At 43.7% G+C, this 26,847-nt stretch overlaps 1 protein-coding gene across 4 annotated transcripts in view; it reads left to right on the top strand.

The window, feature by feature from the left end:
* Positions 1-26,847, top strand: part of GRIA1 (glutamate ionotropic receptor AMPA type subunit 1) — a 302,080-nt gene that overhangs the window by 192,702 nt on the left and 82,531 nt on the right. For all 4 annotated transcript variants that reach the window (XM_042907529.1, XM_042907525.1, XM_042907506.1 and 1 more), the window contains 4 exons: positions 4,483-4,587; positions 16,553-16,663; positions 17,375-17,581; positions 23,938-24,308. In XM_042907529.1, the coding sequence (XP_042763463.1) occupies positions 4,483-4,587; positions 16,553-16,663; positions 17,375-17,581; positions 23,938-24,308 (794 nt within the window). The remainder of the gene's footprint in view (positions 1-4,482; positions 4,588-16,552; positions 16,664-17,374; positions 17,582-23,937; positions 24,309-26,847) is intronic.

Below are 26,847 nucleotides of genomic sequence, written 5' to 3'. Positions count from 1 at the left end.
GTCAGTCAATGCTCAAGCCTATCAGAGTGAAGGAAATCCCAGCATTTTGCTAGGTGAGATCTGGGGTGGCACAGGCAATAGCAGTGTAAGAGACAGTTCCTGCCTTTCAGGACTCAAGACCCACTTTTAAATGGAAGGCAAGCTCCTGAGAAATCCTAGCTCTAAAGGTGTGGATTAAGGGCTAAATAGCATAGCAAAGCTCTCAGTCCTATGGACAGTCACAGGAGAACGCCATGACTGAGGAATCTGGGTATCGACAAGGTTTCTTATAAGATGGGTCTGGGCATTAAATAAGGTGATCCTATAATTTATCATCCAAACTGGGACACTTATGAGTGAAAGAGAAAGCTATTATCAATTATTCCAGAGCAGGAGTTGTAGACTGGAACTGTCTCAAGCCAGCTGAGATGGATGGTCATGAAAGCCTTAAGGGAAGGATAAATTTGAATAAAGAGTGAATTGGACTTCGGAGGATGTAAGTGTATGATATCCAGCAGGAACCAGAGTCAAGGTACAATCAAGGACTTGTGGGCATCATGTTTGGCTGTTAGAGAGTTAGAAAGAGAAGAGGTGGGTTTTCACCGTGGCTCCACCAAGCTGTAGCTTGGGGATCTTAGACTAACTACTCAACTTTCCTGGCATTGAGTTCCTCATCTCCTGAATGTACATAATCCTCTTAGCACTGCCTGCCTCATTGGGTTGTTACAAGGCTCAAATTTTTAAAAATGAAAAAATTCAAAAAAAGAAGAAGAATGTAGAAGCTTCTTTGAATATCAGGGCAACTGAATGAGATGATTAAAGCCAAGTTGTTCTTCCCATTGTGCAAATAAGAAAGTGGGAGCTCAGAGGGGTCCTGTGACTTGCCCTGGCCAGAATAACCAGGATGTGATCCACTGGGACCTAGACCACAGGCCCTGATTTCCCACACCCAGTGAGCACTCAAGTGGGGTGCCAAGAGGATGGGTCCACTTGAAAGCAGCCACAAAGAAGTTACAGAGGCCCTGGGTCCAGAGCATCTCTGCTGCTGCCCTCAGGAATAGGGGGTGGGGAAGTCTGCAGTATTGATGCCTCAAATAGTGCAAACACTACGTAGCACTCTCCCAGCAGAAGGCAGGAAAGAAAAATTGTGCTTTAGCCTCTCATGAGCGGCAGACTCTGAGTTGGCACCCAGTACCACTTACAGGAAGCCACGGCTAATTCTTTGTTTCTCACAGAGGGAGCTGGCAGACGCCAGGATGGCGACGGGAGTTCCAGGAAGCAGGAACCAAGGGGGGACTCAGTTTTTGACCCCAGTCTCCCTAGATAGGGCCGGGGGGGGGGGGGGTGGTGGGGTGCGGTGGCGATGAGGGCTAAGAAGTTCAGCCCTGATGAAAAAGAGAGCAGTTTCTAGATTTGCCCAAAGTGGGTGTTTCTGAGAAGCTGCTTCTTCTGACTGTGAGTCCAGACTGTCCATGTGAATGCTCTGGGGCTAAGCCATTCTCTTGACCTCTCTTTGCTCTGCCATAATGGAAGGGTCGTTCAGAGATATCTGCTTTCCCATGCTTTGATTTATCTCAGTGTGTGTAAGTCTTGGCTTCTGTAAGAGCCTACAGCCGCCTACAAGCCTACAAGAAGTCTTGGCTTCTGTAAGAGCCTACAGCCGCCCCAGACCTCTCATGACTTACTGTGAATTCTGAACCCAAGTGCCATAAGCTCTGAGTCTCAATAATCCTATCTGTAAAATAGGCAAAATAACTGCTGTTACTGCTCCCTGCTGGGTTCCTGTGAACATCAAGTGAACACCTTCCTGTGAAAACACTGTGGCAGTGCAAGGGGCCTTCAGGTAGAGGGCCTAGGACTTTGCTAATGATGATTTTTTTGGAAACTGAGAAAGGCTTGTACAAATGCCAGTGGCAACACCTTCATCTCTGGTGAAAGAGTTCCCTGCTCTAACAACTAACCAGACTCAAGGCTTCAATGTTGAAATCATCTTATTTTTCCATACCTTACCCACCCTACTACCCTACAATAGTAGTAGCCATCCTCCTCCTCCTCCTCCTCCTCATCATCATCATCATCATTTAAATAATATGCATTTTACATTTGTCCCAGGCAATATGCTAAACACTTCAGTTCTTTGAGGAGGAAACTCAGAAACAGATAGGCTCGGTGACCTGTTCATGGCTGCCTCATTAGGAGTTAACAGAGCATGGCCAGGGAAATGCCCAGCGGTAGCAGCGGGTGACAGCAGTAGGCACGCAGAACATACTACTGTGTGCATTTCTGTGTTCACTCAGAGACTACCATGATAGCATTGTCGCCTGTTTTGAGAGGCCACTTGATATCATCAGTGAATATAGTAGAATATCAAAAGCTCTGGATTTTAGGCCTGCCTTTGACACTGAAAAGTCTTAAGTCTTGAGCAAATCAGTTTACCTTCCAGAGTTCTGGTTTCTCCCATGTAAGTGATGATCATCCCTAAATGCATACCTCCAGGGGTTCCTGTATATGGAGATGAATATGCATGAAAGTACTTTGTAAACATAAAACATTGTCAAATGGTGGTAGTTATTATCTACACCATTGGTAACAACAACAGCTGGCCTTTGCCGAATACTCACCATGCAGCAAGCATTGGTCATAAACTATCTCATTTAATCCTTAAAACAACCTTACGACATAATTAACCCCTAACTGGTCCCGTTAAACAAACAAGCAAACTGAGTCATAGAAATATTACACAATTGATACTAAAACGCCATACTGGTAATTGGACTGAGACTTGAGACCGGGGCCAAAGCATAGATGCCCATTTGGATCATTAATGACATACTTCCTTCTGTTTGGGAAAGTCACTCACCCACCCATTCATCTGCACATGTGCCCCAGTCTGTTTTTCCAGATGAGTTACTTAAACCCATACTTAGCATACCTCTCTCAAACCCAAATGAATGGGAAAGCCAGAGATGATCACGAGATGACCAAGGTGAGAAGGTGCAGTTGCTAATTGATTGGAATAGCTCCCTTCTTATTCTTTCTAGGAAGATCTGTGCTTTGTGTTCTCTCTGAAAAGCAAAGCCAGCCTAGACTTCTCCAGAGTTGAGGATTTCTCCATATTTCAGCTGAGAGAGTGAAAATCTTGTTGTATAATTTGTCCAGCACTCTGGGCCTGTCATGGCCTCCCCAGTGAGACTTCAAACCAGAAGGTGACGAGAGGGTCATCCTCAGAGCAGTCAGCCCCCCTTTTTCTTTCTCTCCCTCTCTTCTTCTCTTCCTCCCTCCCTCTCTCTTTCCACTCCCCCACCCCTTCTCTCAAATACACACACCCCAACTATTCTTATACCTTCTGAGGGCATAGAAGCTGGTCACTGTCAGAAAAAGATAAAGCCCTATAAGTCTTCCTTTTAAGCTATTTGAAGGGGAGAAATAAACGGTGGGTTACAGGGCCACGTTCATATTGGTTATAGGTAGAGACTCACCTCACTGGCCTTAGGCCAGACTGATGTGAGAACCCATGGTGGGTCACCATTAGAGAATGTGGCTTCTTACACCTGAGCAGATGACATACAGCTAGACTCATCCTTACTTGGAGAGTAGACTTGGGTGAGATTTATTGGTCACCTCCAGAGCGGCAGACTTGGCCCTAAAGGTCTTGAATCCCACATGTTGACCACTTGAGCTTTTCTGTGATTAAAGATTTGAGACCATGAAAGTTTGATCTGACTCATTTGTGGAAAAGAAATCCCACGAAGCATATTTGTGGTTGAATACAAATTTTCCTTTAACCAGCTGAGACTTGTTTCAAGCCCTGCCTACTCTGGTCTTAACATGAAGGGCTCTCCTCAGGTGCTTTCAAGTTTTCACAGCACTTTGACATTTGCTGTGTCCTTTAAAGCAGACAGGGCAGGAATTTTGGAAACCGGAGGCTGAGAGAGGTGAATCTCCCAAGGTCAGTTGGTTTCCCAGGGTCAAATTCAGGCCTTCCAATGTCAGGTCTTCAGATTCCCACATATTTTATTTCCTGGCCTCACAAGGGAACCAAGGAACCATATTCAAGCATGGCTCAAGGCTGCATAAGGCCAGCTTCTTCTCCTGACTCACCAGGAATGGTGCACTGGCCCCCTTTCCTTTGCAGGCCTCCTGTTTCTCCACTAAAGGCATGTGTCTGAGAGGCAGGCACTGCCCCTGGAGGTGGTCACGATGGGAGGTGTTCGATCAGGATGGCACAGAGATTTCTTATCAGAATCTACTTTGATCCCTTATTACTGTTTGCCTAAGGCAATGGATGAAAAAGGTTTTCAGTATGAATCTCAGTTTGGTAGGAAAGAGAACTGCCCATAGCCGTGTCTGCTGTGGGCAAGGAGTATCTTAGTCATCACGTGACTCTGAGACCTCATCCCATGTAAGCTTCTCGGGTTCTGGACTTTCACTTTAGCAGAAAAAGCAAACAAGCACAAGTGGAACTTCTGAGTTCATGGTTTACTACTTGGCTTTGCTTTCCAGGTGCGGTTTGAAGGCTTGACAGGAAATGTTCAATTTAATGAGAAGGGACGCCGGACCAACTACACCCTCCATGTGATTGAAATGAAGCATGATGGCATCCGAAAGGTAAAGGCCACCTTTGCTTCCATTCCAGAGAGGAGAGGGCCAGAGCGGAGAGCCTTGTGAGCCCATCTTTCCTGGACTGGATCTCTTTGAAGAGACTCAGGCAACAAGGATTCTAGACTCAGCTCTGCCACTAACCAGCTGGGACTTTGGGCAAGTCAGTTCCTTTCTCTGAGAATTAATTCACCCATCTACAAAATGGAGATAAAAATCTCTACCTTTGTCGCAGGGTACTAGTGAAGATCGAAAGGATGGGAAAATACTTTGAAAATATAAAGTAATAGAGGTATATAAATGCTACTGCTGTTCCTGAGGGATTCTGAAGAACTCAGGAATGTGGTTACTGATGACATTAACCATTTTCTCCTGATCCACATTTGGTCATATCCACTCCATTTTCCATACAGAAGGAGTGAAAAATATGTGTATGTGTTTGCATATATAATATATAGTATATATGCATATTAACTTTTAGAATAACATTCAAATCCTTGGAAAGCATTCACAATTTTACCAGAACTTGTGTTGTCTGGTCTCTGCCAATCTCTCCACCGTTGACCTTAGATACTCGCTTTCTTTCTCTCTTGATGCCAGCCATTCTGATCAACTTTCACTTGCTTGAATAGATCACGTTCTCCCTCACCTTGGAGTTTTCATACCTGTTCCCTTTACCTGGGACTCTCTACCCCCTTCCCTTCCTTTTCTTGGCCAATTCCTCCTCAATTCCTTAAGCACTCAGAGTAAATGTCATGCCCTAGGGATGCCTTCCCTGGCCTCTCCTGTTTATGCCTCGTGGCAGCCTCTATTATCCTGTCCATGGCCTCCATCATATTCTTTCTTTCTTATGATGGCATGATGTAGTGGTAAGAGGCATTGCATATTATGGTAGAATATTAGTAGAGTGACATGGGTCAGAGGATTGGCTCTGGAATCCTGGAGGTCATTCCTGGCATCACCACTTATCAGTCTGTGATTCTGGATAAGTCATTCAGGTTCTTTGTGCCTTAGTTCTCTCATCTGGTAAATGGGGATCGCCATAAATAATGCCAACCTCCTAGGCTCACTTAGGGGATTAAATGACCTAATGTGTGCAGAAATTCTAAGGGCTGTGCCTGAGACATTGAAAGTTAGATCTTAATCTCTCAAACTTCATGCTCTCTATGCCCACGATGTCAAATACAGTTGCTACTAGCCATGCATAGCTATTTAAATTTAATTTTTAACTTAACAAAATTTAAAAGCCAGTCCCTCAGTTGCACTAGCAATGTGGTAAGTGCTCAAGAATCGATGTGGTTTAGTGACTGCCATACTAGACAGCACCGATGTATACCATTCCATCGTCACAGAAAGTTCTACGTAACAGCTCTGCTTATCCTTTCTGTCCCCACCTCCCATAAACCTATATCCTTTGCTCTCCCGTCTGGAACCCCACCCTGTATATCATAGTCTGTCTCACCACATCCCATTTCCCAAGGCTGTATTGTTTTTTTTGTTTTGTTTTGTTTTGTTTTGTTTTTGTTTTTTATTGCTGCCGTGACAAATTACTTCCAATAGTGGCTTAAAACAACACAAATTTATCATAGGTCAGAATTCTTGCTTGAGTCTCACTGGGCTAAAATCAAGATACCGGCAGGCCTGTGTGCCTTCTGGAGAATCTATTTCTTGGTCTTTTCTACTTTCTTCTTGAGGCCACCCATGTTTCTCAGTTCATATTCCCCTTCCTCATCCTCAAACCCAGCAACATCACATCTGACCCAACCTCACATCTTCTCTCTGACCACAGTCAAGAAAGATACTCTGCTTTTTTTTTTTTTTTTTAATTTTTTTTTTTTTCAACGTTTATTTTATTTTTGGGACAGAGAGAGACAGAGCATGAACGGGGGAGGGACAGAGAGAGAGGGAGACACAGAATCGGAAACAGGCTCCAGGCTCTGAGCCATCAGCCCAGAGCCCGACGCGGGGCTCGAACTCACGGACCGTGAGATCGTGACCTGGCTGAAGTCGGACGCTTAACCGACTGCGCCACCCAGGCGCCCCAGATACTCTGCTTTTAAGAACTCACATAATTGGTTTAGACCCACACCAATAATCCAGGATAATCTCCCCATCTCAAGGTCTGTAACCTTAATCCCATCTGTAGTGTCCCTTCTGCTATGTAAGGTGACAGGTTACAGGTTCTGGGGAAAGGGTATGGACATCTTCAGAGGGGCCATTACTCTGCCTGCACAAAGGCCAAGTTTCAATGACTTCTCTATCATCACTCCTTCCCCACCCAATAGAAGGCTTCTCGTCTTTTTGTGTTCCCACAGCACATGTGACGTCACCAGGACACCAGCACACTGTCTCCTGTTGCAGTGCATTCACATACATCCCATACTTCTTCCTAGATTGTGAACACTTTGAGGACCCAGAACCCATTTCCCACCTTCTACTGGGCACACTTCAGGAATCGGCTACAGTAGGCCCACTACCTGTGTTAACTTTCAGCAGTTGCCAAACAGGGCTCTCTATCTGGTTCTGAGCATAGCCACTAGGAGCATAACCACTTTTCAGCAAACCTTTGGCATGGTGATTGCACAAGGGCGTTGTCCTTGGGGACAAAATTTACTGCAAGGGATGCCCATCCAAAAATAGTCTAAGTCTGAGTTCATTTCTGTTATCCCCTGTTCTACAAACTCCCATGCTGGAAAAGACATCTGCTAGGTGACTTAACTCTTACAATCCTCAATCTCCACATCTATAAAATGGAGACATATCATGTATGCCTTGGCACCTGATCATTGTTCAGTGAGTGGTTACTAACAGGTATGGCAAATGTCAGGAGCTGTTATGTGACTAAAGTCTACAAGCCCTGAGATGACTTATTTATCTTTTTCAAAGTATTTTTTTTCTTTAGTGTGGTTGTGAAGAATATCAGCCTTCATGATATATAGCTCCCCTTTCCTAGATGGATAAACTGAGGCAGGCCAGCCCGGTAGGCCGCCTAAGGTCCCACAGTGAGTTATAATGAAACGGGCCCCATGACTCTCCAGGCCACACTCATCTTGCTGCAGCAGCTGCCACAGCTGAATGGCTCCAGAACACAACTGGAACATTTCCAATGACTGCGGAGGAGTGAGGAGCTCAGAGTATTTTGCTGTCCTTAGAAGGGACACCAGTTACGTGACCTCCTCCCCAGCCCTTCTTCCTTTCAGATGCAGAGAAGAAGGGGCAGTGTCACCCCTGCATGGTACATGAAAACATAAAAGCAGTTCTTTTGGGTAAGGACTTGGGCAGGCAAGAAGTTTGCTCCTACACAGAACATTATTGACCATGGAACTTGGGCTCTTGCTCAGAATCCTCAGAATGGCCTACTGCCCTCAGGGCGGAAAAATACTATCTCCTGTGGACGAAATTGGCACATGCATACTACCTATGAGCAGTTGCGTGTTTGTCAAAATTAAAACATGGGTGTTTATCTAGTTCTTTTCCCTGCAGTGTAGTGGGGTGGTTGAAAATAAAGCCAGATTCTTCCCTGCCCATTAGCAGCAGGCTAGGTATATTGGGGACATAGTGGTAATGAGATAAGGATGAAGAGAAGGCAGAGGCTTCTACCCCAGCCTGGTCATCGCCCAGCAGGGTGGCTTTAACTTCTCTGGGTCTTTAAAATGAGTGAGAGGTGCTGGCCTGTGCAAACCTCAGTTCCTCTCAGCACTGACACCATGGACGCCGATGCATGTGATAGCATCCCTGTGAAGCTTATGCCTCCAGTCAAGTTGTCCCTCTCTGGGCTGGGCTTTGACTCCCTCAGGGCAGGTGGGGTTAGGGACCCTCTTCAATGGATGAAACGCCCATCAGTGGGAACTTCCCCAATCACTACCCCCGGGAACACGGGTCTCAGTCCTTCATGTTGACCTTAAACCTCACCAGAGACTGTGGGAAGCCTCCTTGTCTCCTCCAAATTTGCACATCAAGAGCTCTCCTCAGGAGAGGACTCATCATAGCAAGATTGGCAGTTCTCACACTTGAGCAAGTAGAAGAATTACCTGGAGGCCTTGTTAAAAATAGAGATTCCTGGGTTCCCCAAAGCTGGACATTCTGCTTTAAGAGAACAGAGATGAGTCTCGGGAGTCTGCACATTTAAAAAGCCAGCTTCCCGAGTGGAGAGGCTCCCAGTGCTCTAGGTGGTTTGGTGAGAAACACAGGCAGAATGGTTATGAGCTTGGGCTTTGGAGGCAGACAGGCCAGGATTTAAGTCCCTGCTTTGTTCTTCAGTAGGCACGTGACCTAGAACAAGTTACTTAGCCTCCCTGGACCTCAGTTACATCATCTCCAAAAGGGGGATAATATCCTGTACCGCACAGGGTCACTGTCAGAATTAAATGCAACGGTGCCTCCTACCTCCACAGCTTGTAGTGAGGGATTCAGAAAAGCAGCTCCTGGCATGTAATCGACATCCAGCACATGCTTTGTTTGTTTGTTTAAACTCCCTTCTTTAGGCCACAGGGGTTTTTTTTGTTTTTTGTTTTTTGTTTTTTGTTTTTTTTTTTTTTTGTCAGCCTTGAGCTTGAGTGAATCAGGCTGTACAAGCCTATGGACAGAAAGAACAGAGTAACCTTAAAATCCACCAGCAAATGGCTGTGCTTTATTGTTTCAGATCCCAAGGCTGTTTTCCAGCTTACTTCCCCAAGACTAAATTCTTGCTTAGACTGTGGGCTCAAGCATCCTTTGTTTACAGGGAATCTGACTTGGAGAAAATCAATTCCTCTACATCTGTGGCTTCAGGCCTTTTACTCAATCAGCCTCCTAGCAAAGTAATTCCTCAGATTTAAGAGTGACCTAGTTGTGCTTGTTTCAGTAAACATTACGTGGCCTTACCTGATATATGTAATAAAGAGGAGCTGCTGTTGCTTGATTTGGGGCCTCAGGGACACTCTCCTGATCTTTTGGCCTATATCCTTGGCACTGATGTGCCAACAGATACCCTCTAGGTATCTGGGTCCAATCTGACATCCCAGTGAAATGTGCACACTTCCAAGCATCCGTGCATCATACATTTAGCAGCATAGATGCCAGATTTGGCGTTGGCTCTGCTAAAGCTAAATCCTCAGGAAATCTTGTTCACCAGGGGGTACCGATGTAGAGATCTCTATCTGAGATCTAAAATACCTCATCAGATCCAGGTTGGATCACAAATTCTGATAAATGACTGCCAAGGGAGAAGTGTAGGGAAAATTCTCCAAGGTCTTTCATCAAGGGACCAGCATTGTGAATTTTAACCATCTTTCCCATCATCATTGGCCCTCTGTCTAGCTTCTGACCTGATTGCAGGCGTCTACTTCTCATTGCAACTTGACTTGAGTCCCCCTGCCCTGCCTTGCCTTATCCTGCCCTGCCCTGAGTTTCTTATCCTGGATTCTGACCCTCTGAGTAACTAGAAAGGAAAGCATGGGCAGGAAAGCAAACTAAAAGTGACACAAAGTCCTGCTGATGTCAGAAGTAATCTAAAGTCCCAAAGAATTCACAGCCTTCCATTCCATATGATCTTCAGAAGTTTTTCTGTAAATCCTTGCTCCCCAACTTTGGACGTGCCAAATCCTCTTATAGCTCTAAGACATTGCTCTAACCCAACCACCTCTGTTTCCACTGCTGACCCTAGAGCCCAAGCCACCCCCACGCCATCCTGGATGCATATGGGAGCCTCCTTACCTATTACCTAGTCCCACTATCTACATCCTTGCCCTTTTGTAAGGTCAATATGCATCAGGTTCTATTGTTTCTCTGCCTACAACTTTCCCTTGGCTTCCTGTTGCAGGGAAATATAACTCCTTCCCTTGACCTTCAGAAAATAGAGGCTGCTTCCCTCTGGCATGAGCTCTTGCTCCTCTGTCACTAGCTCATCACTGCACAGCTGCACTGACATCGTTCCATCCCTTTACCTGATGTTCTCTATCATTGCAGTTTTGTGTGCTCTCTCTCCCTGTGGTTCAGGTCTCTGCTCAAGTGAAGTCACTTTGGAGAGGCTGTCCTTGACCAAGTTATCTAAAGTGGCCCCCACCATCTGGCACAATCCCATTATCCCATTCTATTTTTTTTTCTTAATGCTTAACCCTTCTGATCTATTCTTGTTGGCTTAGTGATCTGGATTGGGGTTGGCGGACTTCAGCCTGCAAGGCAAATTCATCCCACTGCCTGCTTTTGTACAGCCCATGAGCTAGTAGTTTTTTTTTTTTTTACATTTTTAAATGGTTGAAACAAATCAAAAGACAACTATTTCATCATATGTAAAAATTTCCCAAAATACAATTTCAGTATCCATAAATGAAGTTTCTTTGGAACATAGCCACGTTCATTTGTTTAGATATTGTCTGTGGCTGCTTCTGCACTACAACAGCAGAGATGGGTACTTAGAAAAGAGACTGTGTGACCCACAAAGCCTAAAACATTTACTCTCTGGTTCTTTCCAGATAAAGTTTGCTGACCCCTGGCCTGGGTATATATTGTCTTTCTTCCCCTCTTCTCCACCTTCCTGCCACTAAAATGCCAGCTGTCAGGGACCACAGTTGTGTTATGTATTATACCTTCAACCCCTGCAGTATATTGACACATAGTAAGCACATGCAAATAAATGGCTTTTTATTAAATGAGTAGACAGTTTATTGGATGTTGCTGGGCAACCAGGGTGCATACTATTCTGGCCCATATTTCCATAGATCTGCCAGCAAGTAAGAAAAAAAATGCTGGAAAATTTTAAATAACACTTACAGCAGAATTCAAAGTCATACATAAACATATTAAGTTCAAATTCTTTAAGTAGGTTAGTTAAGAAAACCCTAGGTTCAGTGACAGAGAAACTCTGAATTATTAGCTCTTTAATGCAATAGATGTTTAATTCTCATTCACCTGGTGACCAGTGTTTGGACTGAGGGCTCTGGTTAAGACTCAGGCTTATAGAGGTTCCATTGTCCGTTTGCATCATTCTGGCTATCAACATCTAGCTAACAGATGAGGAAGAAAGAAAGCAGAAATTGTGCTAGAGATTTGAGGGAGTCAGACCAAGAGAGATGGGCATCATTTGTGCTGTGTTCTGCTGGCCAGAACCCAATCCTCTGGCCCACCTAGGTGCCCCATGGGCTGGGAAATGTAATTGCTGGCTAGGGAGCTACTTCCTGCCAACACCTCTATGCTAGGGAAAGAGAATAAGAGTCCTTGCTGGTCATCTAGTTGACTTTGCCACAATAGGCAACCTACTTTTAAAAACTGTATTACAATGGATCTCATTTTCGGAGGTCCCCAGGCTGTGCCTTTACAGGCAGCTGAGAGATACAAATGTGTAAATCTGACTTGCTGACTGTGCAAGGTAGATCAGTTGAATTTACTGTTCTATAACTATCTCTTTTTTAGACTTCATTCACTTAAAAAAAGCTAATCTATCATCTAGACTCATTTCCTACATTCAAAGAATCTTTAGAGGCAGATGGAAACAGAAGATCAAAAATTATAACTGGCCCCAGGAGAGGACCTCTCACTGTTAGAATTGTTTAAATCCTCTCCTGAATAATGGGCCCCAGTCTTTACCCAGCCACTAGCTCTGATTTACTTTCAGAGAGAATCAAAGGTCCTGCATATCCTCAGTAGAGAATCAAAGTGCTGTATAATAATCCAACCCATTTCTCCAAGAAAGGGAAATTTGCTCTCATCTCTGAAGTGTAGTGTCTCTTCAAAACTCTTTGTCAACTTTCGTTTCATCGAACTGTGGAGCCAGATTTCTCAACTGCTAGCTTATGTGAGGTGCAGGCCGGGTTTTGGCATCACCCCACTCTTTTGACTGGCAATATTGTTTTATTTCCCTACAAAAGGGTCAGACATCAAATAAACTTGTTTATGACACTTAGCTATTCCTCTAGCTTTTGATATCAGGAAGGTGTATATAAACCAAGCTATGCAGTAACTTTTATAGATCCCAATTTAACAACTAATGCCACAATACTAGCTTTGAAGGACCACTATCTTGAGAAATTAAAGTCTCTTTCTAAGTAGTATAAATCTGGCCTACAACAGATTTATCTTGCTTTTTCCCCCTATCCTTTATCAAAATAACTTGGGATTTTAGAGCAATGTCTTGTGGTTTGCGGCACACTTATCCTAGGGCATTCTGCATGTAAGGAGGGTTACTTTGCCAAATGAATTTGAGAAATGCTCTAAAATAATACACTTTTTCTTTAGAGATTGATAATTTCAATAGTAAATTGATACTGAAATGTCTTATACTATAGAAGAAGCCTGCTAGCCTTCAACTAGGCATTACCCTTAGACTAGGCATTAATATGAGCCACATACAGCTCTCATTGTTGTCCATGCATTAACTCCTTCCATCCTCACAGCAAACCTCAAGAGACAGATACTCCTGATGTATCCATTCCACAGAGCAAGAACCGAGGCCCACTGAGGTCAGGTAACTGGCCAAAGATTAGTAATTAGGGAAGTCTACCTTTTTTTTATGTTTATTTATTTTTGAGAGAAAGAGCACATGCGCATACACGAGCAGGGGAAGGGCAGAGACAGAGAGGGACAGAAGATCTGAAGCAGGTTCCATGTTGATAGCAGCAAGCCCGACCTGGGGCTCGAACCCACAAACCATGAGATCACAACCTTAGCTGAAGTCAGAAGCTCAACTGACCAAGCCACCCAGGCACCCCAGGAAAGCCCACCTTTTAAACCAGGTCTGTCTATATCAGAGAGTAATCTCTTGACTATCAAGCCCCACTTAAAAAAAATAATATGTAATAATACACTGTAGATTTTAGATTTTGCACATCAGAGAAGGCAACTTGCTCTGTACTGATGGTTTCATTAGAAGGAGCTAAACCTGTGCCTGATTGTGAAGAGGAAAGTAAAAGGGAAGAAAGGAAGGGAATGAGGGGAAGAAGGAAAAGAAAGAGAAAGGGAAAGCGTCATCTGTGGGGGGAAAATGGCATTTGCCAGACCTGCTCCTGAGTTAGTATTGATTACATTAAATAACCTAACCTTTGAGGTCATGCCCTGGCTCCTATGCCCTGCCATGAATCTGCTATATAATCTCTATATTTATAAATTAGATCATTTGATTTCCCCAAGGCTCAGTTATCTCCTTTATAAAACAGAGAAAACAATCCCACACCTGTCTTGTGCTGTTTGCTAAAGAGTTAAATGTTGTGAAAGTACTTTGGAAATCTTTTGAAAACTTGCATCATGATATACTACATTAGTGGCTTTAAACATTTTCAACCAGAGGGCTCCTTGTAAAAGTGAACTCTTAAAGGGATCCCAATACGTGAAAGAGATAAAAAGCAGAACTGAGTGTTTTGGAGAGATGGGGCACCCAGAGCTGTCTCCCATTTTCTGACCCCTCACCCACCTCCTAGGAAAGTGGCATGGAAAAGTCCCCACAGGTGCTCCAGGGTTCCAGGGCCCTGGCCTAGCAAAGTGAGGGAGTCAAGACTGCATCCTGGTTTTGTGCCTGTCCCCTCATCCCTCTCTGTAAAAGAAAGGGGTTGGAAGAAGTGATTCTTCAAGCCTCTTCCACCTCTGACATTCTGGAAATCTAAGTTTCTGGTTCTTGTGTCATTTAGGGAGAAATGTCTCCTTCTGTGCTGACTAAAAGTGCCTAACACAGGCAGTATTGAGCACAGGCCTGCACCAAGGGTAGATCTTGACCCGATGCCCTGAGAGACAAGCCTCTGGACTGTCTTAGCACCCAGTAGGGTCCACTGTCTCCTTGTTGGAAGCACATCTTCTCTTAACAAACATTTCCTGAGCTGCTTCTTATGGAAGAATATGCCATGTTAAGTAAATCATTCTAGAAGGAATAGACCTCTGGCTTTGTCCATCAGGAACCCACAGAACTGTGGAGAGATGGAGACAGACATACAAACAGCCAGACCACAGGGCCAGTGGGGACCTACCTGAGGCACTCAAGGGCCAGCTAGCAGCTTACTGGCCCTGCAGTCAACCTTCCTGGCTCAGATCCTGGCTCCATGACTTGACCGTGACCTTGGAAAAGTTGCCTCACTTCTCCACATCTCAGTTGCTTCACATTTAAAATGGGGGTGATAATTAAGTACCCACTTCATAGATTTTTGTGAGGATGGAAGAAGTTAAAACATAAAAAAAAAAAGAAAAGAAAAAAACCACTTAGAAGAAAAGAGTGACTGAAACCCAGTAAGCGCTCAATAAATGTTAATTAAAATGATTACATGTTATCATGGAAGCCAAGTCCCCCCTTAGCAACAAATGCAGAGCCAATTTCCAGCTGCATCACCTTGGGCAGGTTACAGACACCTCTAATCCAAATGAAATGGCACAAAAACTTAGAAACACTTAGCATCTGACAATAGCAAGAACATAATCAGCATTGGCAATTATCATTGTTGTTGTTAACAGCAGTGAGATCACAGAGAGAATGGCTTTTTTCCAATGAAACTGGGGAAGGCATCAAGGAGACAGTGCTGTTTGAGTTGACCCCTGGCACAGGCCTCAGCTGTGTGAGCCTGGTCTGAGTTCTGGCTGGTGGGAGGCCTGCTCTTTCCTCTGCAAATGCACTTCCAGTTCTCTTTCTCACCCTCCATCTACAGCCAAAAGAAGAACCACAGAACAAAACACAACTGTCTAAAGATATAGAGAGACAGGACAGAGGTGTGTGTTTGTGTGTGTATGTGTATTAGCCATGCCATTCTGCTCTTCCCAAACCTTCCATGACTTCCTGTTACCTTCAGGATAAAGTCTATATTGTTTAGCCTGGCATTCAAATCCAGGTGTCTCCTGGGGCGCCTGGGTGGTTCAGTGGTTTGAGCATCTGCCTCTTGATTTTGGCTCAGGTCATAATCTCGCAGTTCATGAGATTGAGCTCTCCATCTGGCTCCACACTGACAGCATGGAGCTGCTTGGGAATCTCCCTCTTTCTCTCTCTCTCTCTCTCTCTCTTTTTCTCTCCTCTCCCAAAATTAAAAAAAAAAAAAAAATCCATCTTCTACCACTTGCGCACTGCCCTCTTAGGCTAACCCTATCTTCCACCTAGAAGCCATTGAACTTACATATCTGGGAAGATTCCTGCCTTTACATCTTGGCACATGTTCATGGTCTCTCCAACCTGAAAGGATTGGGCTCAAACTGTCCATCCTTTACGACCTTGTGTGTTGCATGTGTCATGTCTTCCCAAGTAGACTGGGGAACTTCTCAGAGCAAGGACTACCTCTTAGACTTTTTGTATCTCTCTCAACCTCCCACACAATACTACCAGTCTTTTAGCTCAGAGTCTTGCACACGATAGGGATCCAATAAATATTAGCTGAAAGATCTTAGAAAATGAGCCAGTATAAATAACCCACAAATTTAAAAAAATAATAATGTTTTCAGCCAATAATTTTAGGCACTAATATATACTCAGTATTATAATATTTCATAATTGGAAATAAGAGAAATAAATGATAAAGCATAAAATAACAATCACCTAGGAAGTTAAATCTAGATGGAAAAAAATACAGGTAAATATAAAAATAAAGCAAAAGGAATTTAATGTTTAAATCGTATGATTCCAACTGCCATTCAGAATGAGCTCAGGAAGAGAAGGGTTAATAGAAATAAAGAAAAAGGGGTTTGAGCTTGTGAACAGCTGCAAGGAATTTAGTTTCCACAGCCATGGCTTGCATTGTACAAAATATTCTAGCTGCATTAAGAGTTAAACCCGCCCCCTCTTCACAGGGGCAATTTCTAGGCTCAGCCCATCATGGTGAGGATGTTCAAAGGGGTGGGACTGGGAGGACCTGGATGGAGAGCATTTTACCTCTTGTTATTTTTATCTACCAATGCTTTAGAGCCTGGTGTGTCTAATATTGTATGATATGATGCCTAGATCCTTGCTTTTTTGTCTGGTGTTGGCTGGGTCGTCCACAGTAAGCCAGTCCTGAGGAGCCTGTCTCATCTCACGTCACCACCTTCCTCTCCTTAACAGATCGGTTACTGGAATGAAGATGATAAGTTTGTCCCTGCAGCCACCGATGCTCAAGCTGGGGGGGACAATTCAAGTGTCCAGAATAGAACATACATCGTTACTACAATCCTAGTGAGTACTCAGTCCTTCATTGAGGTTATCTAGATGTAAGCTAGACCAACACAAAGGTTTTCCCCAGGAGCATAAGCTGGTTGTTCTTCTTGCCGAAACCATGCTATAGGTAGAAAGAGGGAGTAGAAAAAGGAGTTTCCTAGAAATTAGAGATGCTGTTTTCACTCTGGTTCTGCTATGATTTCATTTTGTATACTGGGATAAGTCACTTACCCTCCTTTGAGCCATAGTTTACCCATATATGAGACATAATGGTGAGACTAAATTATGGTGGTTCTCAGACTGTACACTCCTTCAGTAGAAGCCATTTTCTAAGAAAGTCTCCTAAAAGCCAGCACTTTAGCTACTTTATATCCACTGAACTGCTGTGATTTTCAGTGATTGCCTGTGAGAAAGCTGGAGACTGTTTAGGGCCTACTTTCCCAACATAGTGCCCTAGAGGCACCTCCAAAAAATACAAAAGCTCCTGGATCATAATTTAAAAGGGTGAGCTCCACATGTGAATTATGAAATATTCTTATTTTAAGAGTTCACTTTCTTAGCCCAAGAAGTTTTGTAATGGAGGGAGCAGAAATACAGGAAGTAGGTTTAGGGACTTAGAGAGACCAAAGTTAACCAACGTTGTTGACATCTTTCCCTGCCATGCCAATGTCCTCCTTACCTATGAGTGGACCCACAACCCACATTCTCTCTCCCCCATTTTTCTACCAGGAAGATCCGTATGTGATGCTCAAGAAGAATGCCAACCAGTTTGAGGGCAATGACCGCTATGAGGGCTACTGTGTAGAGCTAGCAGCAGAGATTGCCAAACATGTGGGCTACTCCTACCGTCTTGAGATTGTCAGCGATGGAAAATATGGAGCCCGTGACCCTGACACCAAGGCTTGGAATGGCATGGTGGGAGAGCTGGTCTATGGAGTAAGTTCTCCACAGGGTGGGGGATTGGAGGACAGGGAGAGAGTTTGACAGAAAATAATTTGGTGGTTGGCTGGCCCCGTCCACAGATGACTATTGGACCCCCTAACTTAGTATAGTTGCTGCCAAAAAGATGAGGTGTTCAAAATCCAATATCTTGAGACATTCTTTGTTCAAGGCTACTTACTGGTCCCGGCTTTCTCAGTGCAGTCTTGTGACTGCAGTTGATCATGACCTAACACAGGCAATACTGAGATTCAGAATGAGTTTTCCTGAGGCAGACCGCTGAGTTGCCACTCCCCTGCTCAAAATCATTTATGGCCCCTCCATATAAACTTCTTCCCTGGTGCCAGATGCACCCTGGATTCAACCTAACTTTCTAGTCACTCACCCCAATATTACCTTTCCGATACCATCCACTTCAGCAAGACCACCCCTGAGTCACTCTGTTCTCTAGAGTGCTCCCTTCCATTAAGTACCCCCAAACTCCTGTCCCTTCTCCAAAAATCTATATCAAATATTGCTTTTTCCAAGGTGTCATTTCTTTCTCCCCATAACAGGTATTAACTCTCCTTTCTAAGTGCTCTTGCCTTCCCCTGCAGGATTTAGTTTCTGTTTCTGTTGTGGCTTACCTTGCCTTGTATAATAGTTTTCTGTGTAATAGGAGTAGGTCTCTCTGTCTTTATATCACTCACTGCACTTGAAATAACACCATGCACGATTGCTATAAAATCTTCAATAAGTTGAAGCATTTCTGAGAAGCCACTGAATGTCTGAATTGCTTTAAGTATTTAAGGAATCACTGAGAAGTAAAAGATCTGATCCCTATCCCCAAGGATCTTAACATTTTATGGGGTAGAAAATACAGAGAGAGAGTAGTAAAAAGATAGTATGGTTCAAGGATCAGGCAAGAGGCTAACATGAGTTTGTCTAGCCATCAAGAAAGATATGGAAACTGAAAATTGCCCATGTTCAAATAGAGAGAAAGGCAGCCCAGGAATTTCTAAAGTACAAACAATAGAATGGTGATGGAAATAAGAGAGGTGTAAGGAGAGTGCGAAAACATTGGTCATTGGGGTGCCTGGATGGCTCAGTCAGTTAAGCCTCTGACTCTTGATTTCAGCTCAGGTCATGATCTCATGGTTTGTAGACTCAAGCCCCACATCAGGATCTGTGCTGACAGCATGGAGCCTACTTGGGATTCTCTCTCTCCCTCTCTGCCCCTCCCCTGTTCGTTCTCTCTCTCTCACTGTCTCTCTCTCTCTTTCTCTCTGTCTCTCTGTCTCTCTCTCTCTCTCTCTCTCTCTCTCTGTCTCTAAATAAATAAATTAAAAAAGAAAAGAAAGAAAACAGTGGTCATTTGTGTAGAGGGCTTGGATTGAGCAGTCAGGGCTATGGTTGAGTAAGAAGTGACAAGGGGAAGAGTGGATTGATTCAGTGGGTACTGGGAGATGATGAAGATACTTGAGTAGAGAAACAACAAATGTAATGTAAGAAGTCAGCCACTACTTGCAGGAAAGGGACCACCACAGCTTTACTCATAGAAACTGAAGATTATAGGCAGGGTCTCTGAGCAGAAGCATATACTAAGTCACAGGTTGATGTTGAGTTCCGGCCAGGATGAAGCAACCATTTAGGTTAAATTCCATTCTCCAATATCAAGGCAATAGGACTCGTGATGGCCATGGGAACCATACAAAGGGAACTCAAAAAATAGATGAAATAAGGAAAATCTTCCATAGGAAAGTGGCTTTCAAGATGACCTAATAAGATGGTTAATGAGTTGAGGAGTGGAATGTACTTCTACCCTTTCTCCTCCCTCTACTTCTCTCACTCTGGGAAGCTCCACTGATGACAGAGAGCTGGACGGTTAACGCTGCATCTGGAGGCTGGTTTCCATGGGAACCTCCACTAGCATTCATCTTCGACCTCACCCCATGGACCACAGTTCCCTTAGCAAAAGCCCTGTGATCCTGGCAGAACAATGGTATGATCATCCTGAGGTCAAGCTTCCCAATAGCCAACAGTCAGTGGTGGGTCACTGGCTCATCAGTAAGAAACCAGGGTTACCTCTGATGCCCCAGGGCCAGCCCTTTCCCATCCATCCCCTCTCCTCCATCAGGCCTGTCCCTCTGTGCTCTATAAACTGTGTTCTCAAGACTCCATGATGGGCCCAATTCAACATCCTCCCTTGAGTTTTGGTCTGGCTTTCTTTTTCTGTACCCCTGAGGAAGAATAGAGGAGTTTGAGGAACTATCTGTCAGCCACAAATAACCAGAAGGTCAGACAAAACTCATTTGGAGGCTCCCAAATTGATTCTTTCTGTGCCTTTTAAATAGTTAAGCCAATCAAGGTCTCTTTCATCTTCTTTTCCTCCACCTTGTTCTTTTTTTTATATGAAATTTATTGTCAAATTGGTTTCCATACAACACCAAGTGCTCATCCCAGCAGATGCCCTCCTCAATACCCATCACCCACCCCCCATCAACCCTCAGTTTGTTCTCAGTTTTTAAGAGTCTCTTATGTTGTTCCACCTTGTTCTTATCAAAACCTGTAGTAGTAACATTTCCACAGGTAGTATGTGCCCGGCGCCATGCTAAATATTTGACCCACATTATTTCATTTCCTCCTCCTAACAACCCCATAAGACAGATACAATTATTTTCCACACTTTATAGATAAGGACACTGAGGCCCAGTGGGGGGGGGGGGGTGGTGAGGGCGGGTATGTAATTTGGCAAAGGACAGCTAGTAAAAGCAGAGTTGTGACATGCAGCCTGGCTTTTGAACTCCAAGCCATCTGAGCACTGGACTGTAAGGCTACTGTTACTGTTCACTGGTGATGGGCATAGCAATAGTGTCTGCATTCTCAGATGCCACATGCTACAAATGAAGTTTCTGCTTCTTGCATGGATTTGGCTTTGTGCTTGATTCACAGGTGGCTTCCCTGCCTGTCCTTTGTCTTGGTGGAGCAGAACAAGAGTGAACTTTGACGGCAGGCACCTGCAAGTTATTGAACCGCTGTAAAACAGGGAAAGTGAATCCCGTATCCCCGGGCTGGGGTGGGGAGTTTACGTACACAGTGCCTGGCTCAGAGTAGCTCTCCAACCTTAATGGTTTTCTTCACATTTCGCCTTTACCTACAACATCAAAACTGTTTACTGTCTCCCCAGGATTGTTTCTAGACATCACATATTTTGTTTGGGGCTCGCCTAGGTCAGTGGTTCTCAAAGTGTGATGTCTGGACCAGTAGAATCAACATCATTGGGGAACTTATTAGAAATGCAAATTCTCGGGGCACCTGGGTGGCTCAGTCAATTAAGCATCTGACTTTGGCTCAGGTCACGATCTCATGGTTCATGGGTTCAAGCCCCGTGTCAGGCTCTGTGCTGACAGCTCAGAGCGTCGGAGCCTGCTTTAGATTCTGTGTTTCCCTCTCTGCCCTCCCCAGCTCATGCTATTGTCTCTGTTTCCCCCCAAAATAAATAAATATTAAAAAAAAAAAAAAGAAATGCAAATTCTCAGGTATCACGCCGAGATCCAGAAACTCTGCCACCTGCATTTTTAAAAGCCCTCTAGGTGATTCTGACGTATGCTTAATTTTGGAAGCTACTATCCTAATGTCGATTTAAGTAAATAATTTTGAGGATCTGTGGAATGCTTACACTTCACAGTATTCTCACATATTTGAATTCTTTTGATCCTCACAAAACCATCCTATCAAATAGGTAAAGCAAAAAATTATTACGCTTTTTTTTTTTTTTTTTTTTTTTTTTTTTTTTTTTAGCGAGGGATTTGATATTCCAAAAGACAACAGTTTCACTTAAGGCCACATGGTCAGCAAGTCACCAGCAGAGCAGCCAGGTCTAACTTTCCCAGGTAAGCTCTGCCTTTGACCAATCCTGCAGAGCGCCACTAACAACCTCAGGTGCTGGAAATCACCTCTTAAGACCTCTCAGTCAATGTCAGACAAACCGAAACACTGCAGCTTTGCACAAATCACCTTCCCTCTCTGGACCTGAGTTTTTCTCTATAAAGTAAGGTCATTGAATGTGGCATCTCCCACTGTGTATGTCTCCTACACAGATGGGTCTCTTTTGATGCTCAGGGATCCACGGCCAGATAATTTTAGAAGTATTACATCTACTTACCTCTCTTGGAAGTTCTCAGTGTATAGTGATCTTCTAAAGGTTCTGAGGAGTCTCGCCCCACCTGTTTAAGTTCATATTTCCTAGATTCATGTTTCCTAATTTTCACACTGTTTTTATGTTACACTTATTAACATCCTTTCAGAAATAATGTTCTATGAAACAAATCTTGGAACTGCTGAATGAACTAAGCATTATGATGATGTGCTTCTGTGATTTTTCCAGTCCACAGTCCCTTTCATTAACTCACTTCAGGAGGCATCAAACGAATCCATTCAATTCCTGTTACCACCTTCAAAGCTGGTCTTCATTCACCTCCCTTTTGGGTAACATGTAGTAGTCCCTCTAAGTCATTTCCATTACTTTTCTCCTCCGTTCCTTTTCTATCTATGTTAGGGTACAGACAAAAGAGTAGGTATCTTCTCCCTTGCACTTGCTTGTAAGTATTTGCAAAATAATAATAATAATAATAATAATAATAATAATAATAAAAGATTTATGCAGTGACTATTAGAAAAAAAAAAGCAGAATTACTATCAAATTCACATTGCTTTATGGAAAGTTTCTTTCCCTGGGTGAGATCTTAAGTCATTCTGAAGCCAGGGTTTTTATTCCACTTGAAGCACCTTCTCAAAAACCCCAGCCAATGACAGTAATCAGCCGAAATCTTCTCTATGCAACACCAGTCGGCAGCTAAGTGGGGCACTCATCTGCACACATCTGTCACCAGTTTCACATCTGGACTGTTGTGCATCATGAGAGAAAGCCATCCACCTGGAACAGACTTGCACAGATGTGTTTCTCATTTCAAAAATGAGTTTTGTGGCACCTGTCCATGGAACCTTCTTGGGTTTCCAGGATCTCTTGATCTCAAGCCAACAGAGCAGTGGATTTTTATTTGTGTAGATGCCAGTGCTTCTGCCATTAGGGAGAGGGAGGAAAGACCGAAGAGCAAGGATGGTGATTCCACATGCTAGATGCTCAAAGATGAGCATTTCTTGCAACCTTTTTTATGTTTGTCTACATGGATCCGAATTTTAAAAATTGAATTGTTTGTATGTTTCTTAGGCGTCTTCACGAAAAATACTTGTGATGCTTCTTTTCCTCCTCTCTTTAAGGCCTTCACTCACATAATTCCCTCCTTCTGAAATGTGTTCTGTGCCAGAGCAACAAGATCCTACCCCTCTTCAATGCCAAATTTATGTGTCACCTCTTTTATGATGTAGCCCCCGATCTCCTCAGCCAGAATTAATGCCTCTTGTCTCCTGTATCATTGTGTATCTCTTGGCTAGTACATCCAACCTACCTGGTAGACTGAAAAATTGCGGAGGAGGGGAGGGGTGAGAGGAGGGAAAGGTGGATATGTATACCAACCTCTCTTACTAGTTTGTAATACCCTGAGTGTAGGGACTGTAGCTTACCCTCAGCTTCCAGCCTAGGGCTTGAACATAAAGAAGTGCCCAGTAAGAGTTTATTGAGTTAAATTTGCCTTTATCACACTATTAGCTAGGGATATCTTGGCTGCAGGTAAAAGAAACCCAATCCAAACTGGCTTAGGCAAACAGAAGGGCTGGCTCATGTTCCTGGGAACAAATAGAATATATTAACCCATCTTCCTTGGAGTCTGGGGTAAGCCCTGAATTTAGCATGGCCCAAATGACATTCTGGATCAGTTTCTAAATCTCTCACTCTGACTCTCAGGGCTAATGCTCATTATATGGATTTGAGTCCTATACCATTTTTGAATGAATCATTCTGACCAGGGAAACGAAGTATACCGATGGCCAAACCTGGGTCATGCACTTCACTATGTAACCAGAGTGATTAGCTGATTTGAACTACAAGGACTGAAAGTGGACAGGAGTGGTTCTTCTTGTGGAGGAAGGAGGCATGGCTGCTGGGAAGGCAGAAGCCACAGATATCACAACATCCCCCTTCTAGTAAGGTGAGGAAGATGCCCTAACAGTTAGAACTGTCAAACACTGGGATGATCTCTCCTATAAGATAGTGAGCTGATCATTCATTTGTCAGAAATATAGACAGTAGGAGGAATTAGACTTCTGAGTTTCTTTTCAACTCGCACATCCTTTAAAATGCAAAAGAATATTCAGTGGAGAAAGAAACAAAAGAACAGAGAGCTGCTGAGCTCAACTGCATTTTTTCTTCTTCTTCTTCTTCTTCTTCCTTTTTTTTTTTTTTTTTTTTTTTGCAGAGAGCCGATGTGGCCGTGGCTCCTTTAACTATCACCTTGGTCCGGGAAGAGGTGATAGATTTCTCCAAGCCATTTATGAGTTTGGGGATCTCCATCATGATAAAAAAGCCGCAGAAGTCCAAGCCGGGGGTCTTCTCCTTCCTCGATCCTTTGGCTTATGAAATTTGGATGTGCATTGTCTTTGCCTACATTGGAGTGAGTGTCGTCCTTTTCCTGGTCAGCCGCTTCAGCCCCTATGAATGGCACAGTGAAGAGTTTGAGGAAGGGCGGGACCAGACAACCAGTGACCAATCCAATGAGTTTGGGATATTCAACAGTTTGTGGTTCTCCCTGGGAGCATTCATGCAACAAGGATGTGACATTTCTCCCAGGTCAGTCAGCTCTTCTCAACCCCTTTGCTCAATGCTTATTTTTCTTGGAAAACAAAGCAAATATTGGAAAGTTAAGAGATAGGAATTATTTCCAGACTTCACTGTATTCAGCTTTTCAGCTATGCTTTACAGCCAACTGTCCAGTGCATGCTGTCCATCGGCTGGATGCATCCTGTGTCTGAGCCAGCTCTGTCTGCTATCTGGTTGATGTGCTCCATCAAGAGTAATAGGGATAATCACAAGTCTGATGTTCTGTAGCTGCAAGGAACAGAGAAGGGATGGAGGAGAGTATGGTACAGCTAACATTTAGTAAGCACCTACTATATGCTAAGCAAGGGTTTGAGTCCCATACATCCATTATCTCACTGATTCCTCACAGAAGCATAAGGTGGGACTCTTGTTATATCTTCTTTCATAAATGAGGAACCACACAAATGTTGAATATCTTGCTAAGGTTACAGAGCTTGTAGCTAGGTGAGTTGAGATTCAGACCACCATCTTATGCGACTTTCTAAATGATGGAAGGAGAGCACTGAACTATGAGTGGGTTCTAGTACCAGCTATAGCATGCTAGGAATGGCCCTGAGTAGGTCACCTGACCTAGCAGACCTAGGTTTCTTCATTTTTAAGAGAAAAGGGTTCTCTTTTTCTTAGTTCTGAACAGACCTTGGAAATAATCTAGTTCTAACGGTGATGTAAATTTGTTTCTTGTAGTTCGAACATGGGATTTCTCAGAGGTGCCTCAGATAGTGCATTGAGAGTGCTAGGGTGCCCAAATCAGTGAGGCCGCAGCCTCCACATGGAACCACAGTAGGTCCACTTTGTCTGTTTTATACATTAGACTGCAAATATTATTGTTTTTTCAAAAAAATGATTCCTAAGCCAAGAAAGAAAAAAAGGAGGAAGGATGGAAAGGCGGCGGGGGCATAAAAGAAACTTGAAAACTCCCAATCTAGCCCAGTCCTCACATTTATTGACCTCCTGTCTTTGTGTATGATGTTCTTTCAACTACATTCTGGAATGTTCATGTGACAGATCCCCTCCAGTTTATTTGATATACAAGCACTGACTATATTTCCCTTTCCTTTTACAGTTGTTCAGTGTCTATGAACTCCTTTTCCATTAGGCAGTCCCTTGTAGACTACCAAGTTTCTAAAGCATGTGGGGAGGCTTAGAACTTGGCTGTCATAAATAGATTTGCACACATTGTCACCTTCTGGGGGCAAGTTACATAAATATTAAGGCCTTATAGGCAAGTGCTGGAGGCATCTTAGCCACCTGTCTGTTTTGCATTTGAGTGTCAATGAGAACCAATATTCCTGAGTAGCAAAGGAATAAAATCTTCCTAAGGATCTTCCCTCAGGACTCATTTTGGCTGCTGTATAATTTAGGTAGTCTCATTGTTCACCATTATAATCTTGTTTTTCTTTAAATAAGAAGACAGTTGGGGGGTGGGGTGCGTGGGAGAGGAGGTGTGAGACTGGATGCTTGGCCAATACTGGCAAACACATGGTGAAGAGTAGACAGAACCAAGTAGGGGAAGGACTTGCTTAAAAATAAATCAGGCCAGTAGATAAACAGTGGGAAGAAATGACTCTTAGCTAGTCAGTATAACATAGGGCCATCACAATATGCATATGTCCAAAAAGACCCATGAGCTTGTTTTTCTCCATTATTTCCTTCATCAGTGGGCATCTCACCTTCTAGTGGCACCCAAGTGGTCTGACCTCAGGATACGTTTTCAGAGTCTCCACCCATTCTCCGATTGTCTCAAGTTGGTGGCCCACAAAAGCTAAGCCCTCTGGGAGGCATGTTTGTGTTTGATCCGCACAGAATTTGGTAATGGTTGTGCAAAGCCGAGTGGCAGCCACCCCCTTAGCTGATCCTTGCACACTCCACCGCACTGCAGCCCCCAGGTAACCACCTTCATTCCTTTGTTACTCAGCTGGCCCCTGGGAGAGTATTTGAGTTTGTGACCTCGGGCTGCAAAAGGATTTTCAAACATTGTCTCCAGGTCTTCTAAGGGTTCCACTAGAGTATCTTAGGAACCGACACTGAGGTGAAAATGAGACTATGAAGGACCCATCCCAGCCTCCTTCCTCCCAATCTTTGATAGAACACCTCCACTCTATGCCTGTTTTTTTCACTGGTAAAATGGAACCGTTACCTCCTTAAGTATTGTTATGAGGTTTAAAATAGATTGATATATGTAGGACCCATAATATAATATCCAGGAAGCACTATAAGACAAGGGCCATTTTTTGTTATTTTACTGATTTTATATATTGGGCTTCTACTAAACTTCACTGGAAGAAAGGGTGGCTCACACTGATGTGAAAGCCACTGGACTTCTCCCTTCTTGCGAAGTCCAGGGACAAAGCAGAAACAGCCAGTGGTTGATCCCAGAGACCAGCAACACCAGGATTCCTGAGACTTCTTCTCACAGGAACTGGGAGGAAGGATTTGTCATTTTGGATTAAAGAGTCTTACAGACAAAAGGGTAAACATTCCAGAATAAGAAGTAATATCTACTTGAGGT

The sequence above is a fragment of the Panthera leo genome, chromosome A1, assembly GCF_018350215.1.
Source record: "Panthera leo isolate Ple1 chromosome A1, P.leo_Ple1_pat1.1, whole genome shotgun sequence".
Lineage (NCBI taxonomy): Eukaryota > Metazoa > Chordata > Mammalia > Carnivora > Felidae > Panthera > Panthera leo.
This window is presented reverse-complemented; position numbering and strand designations above follow the sequence as displayed.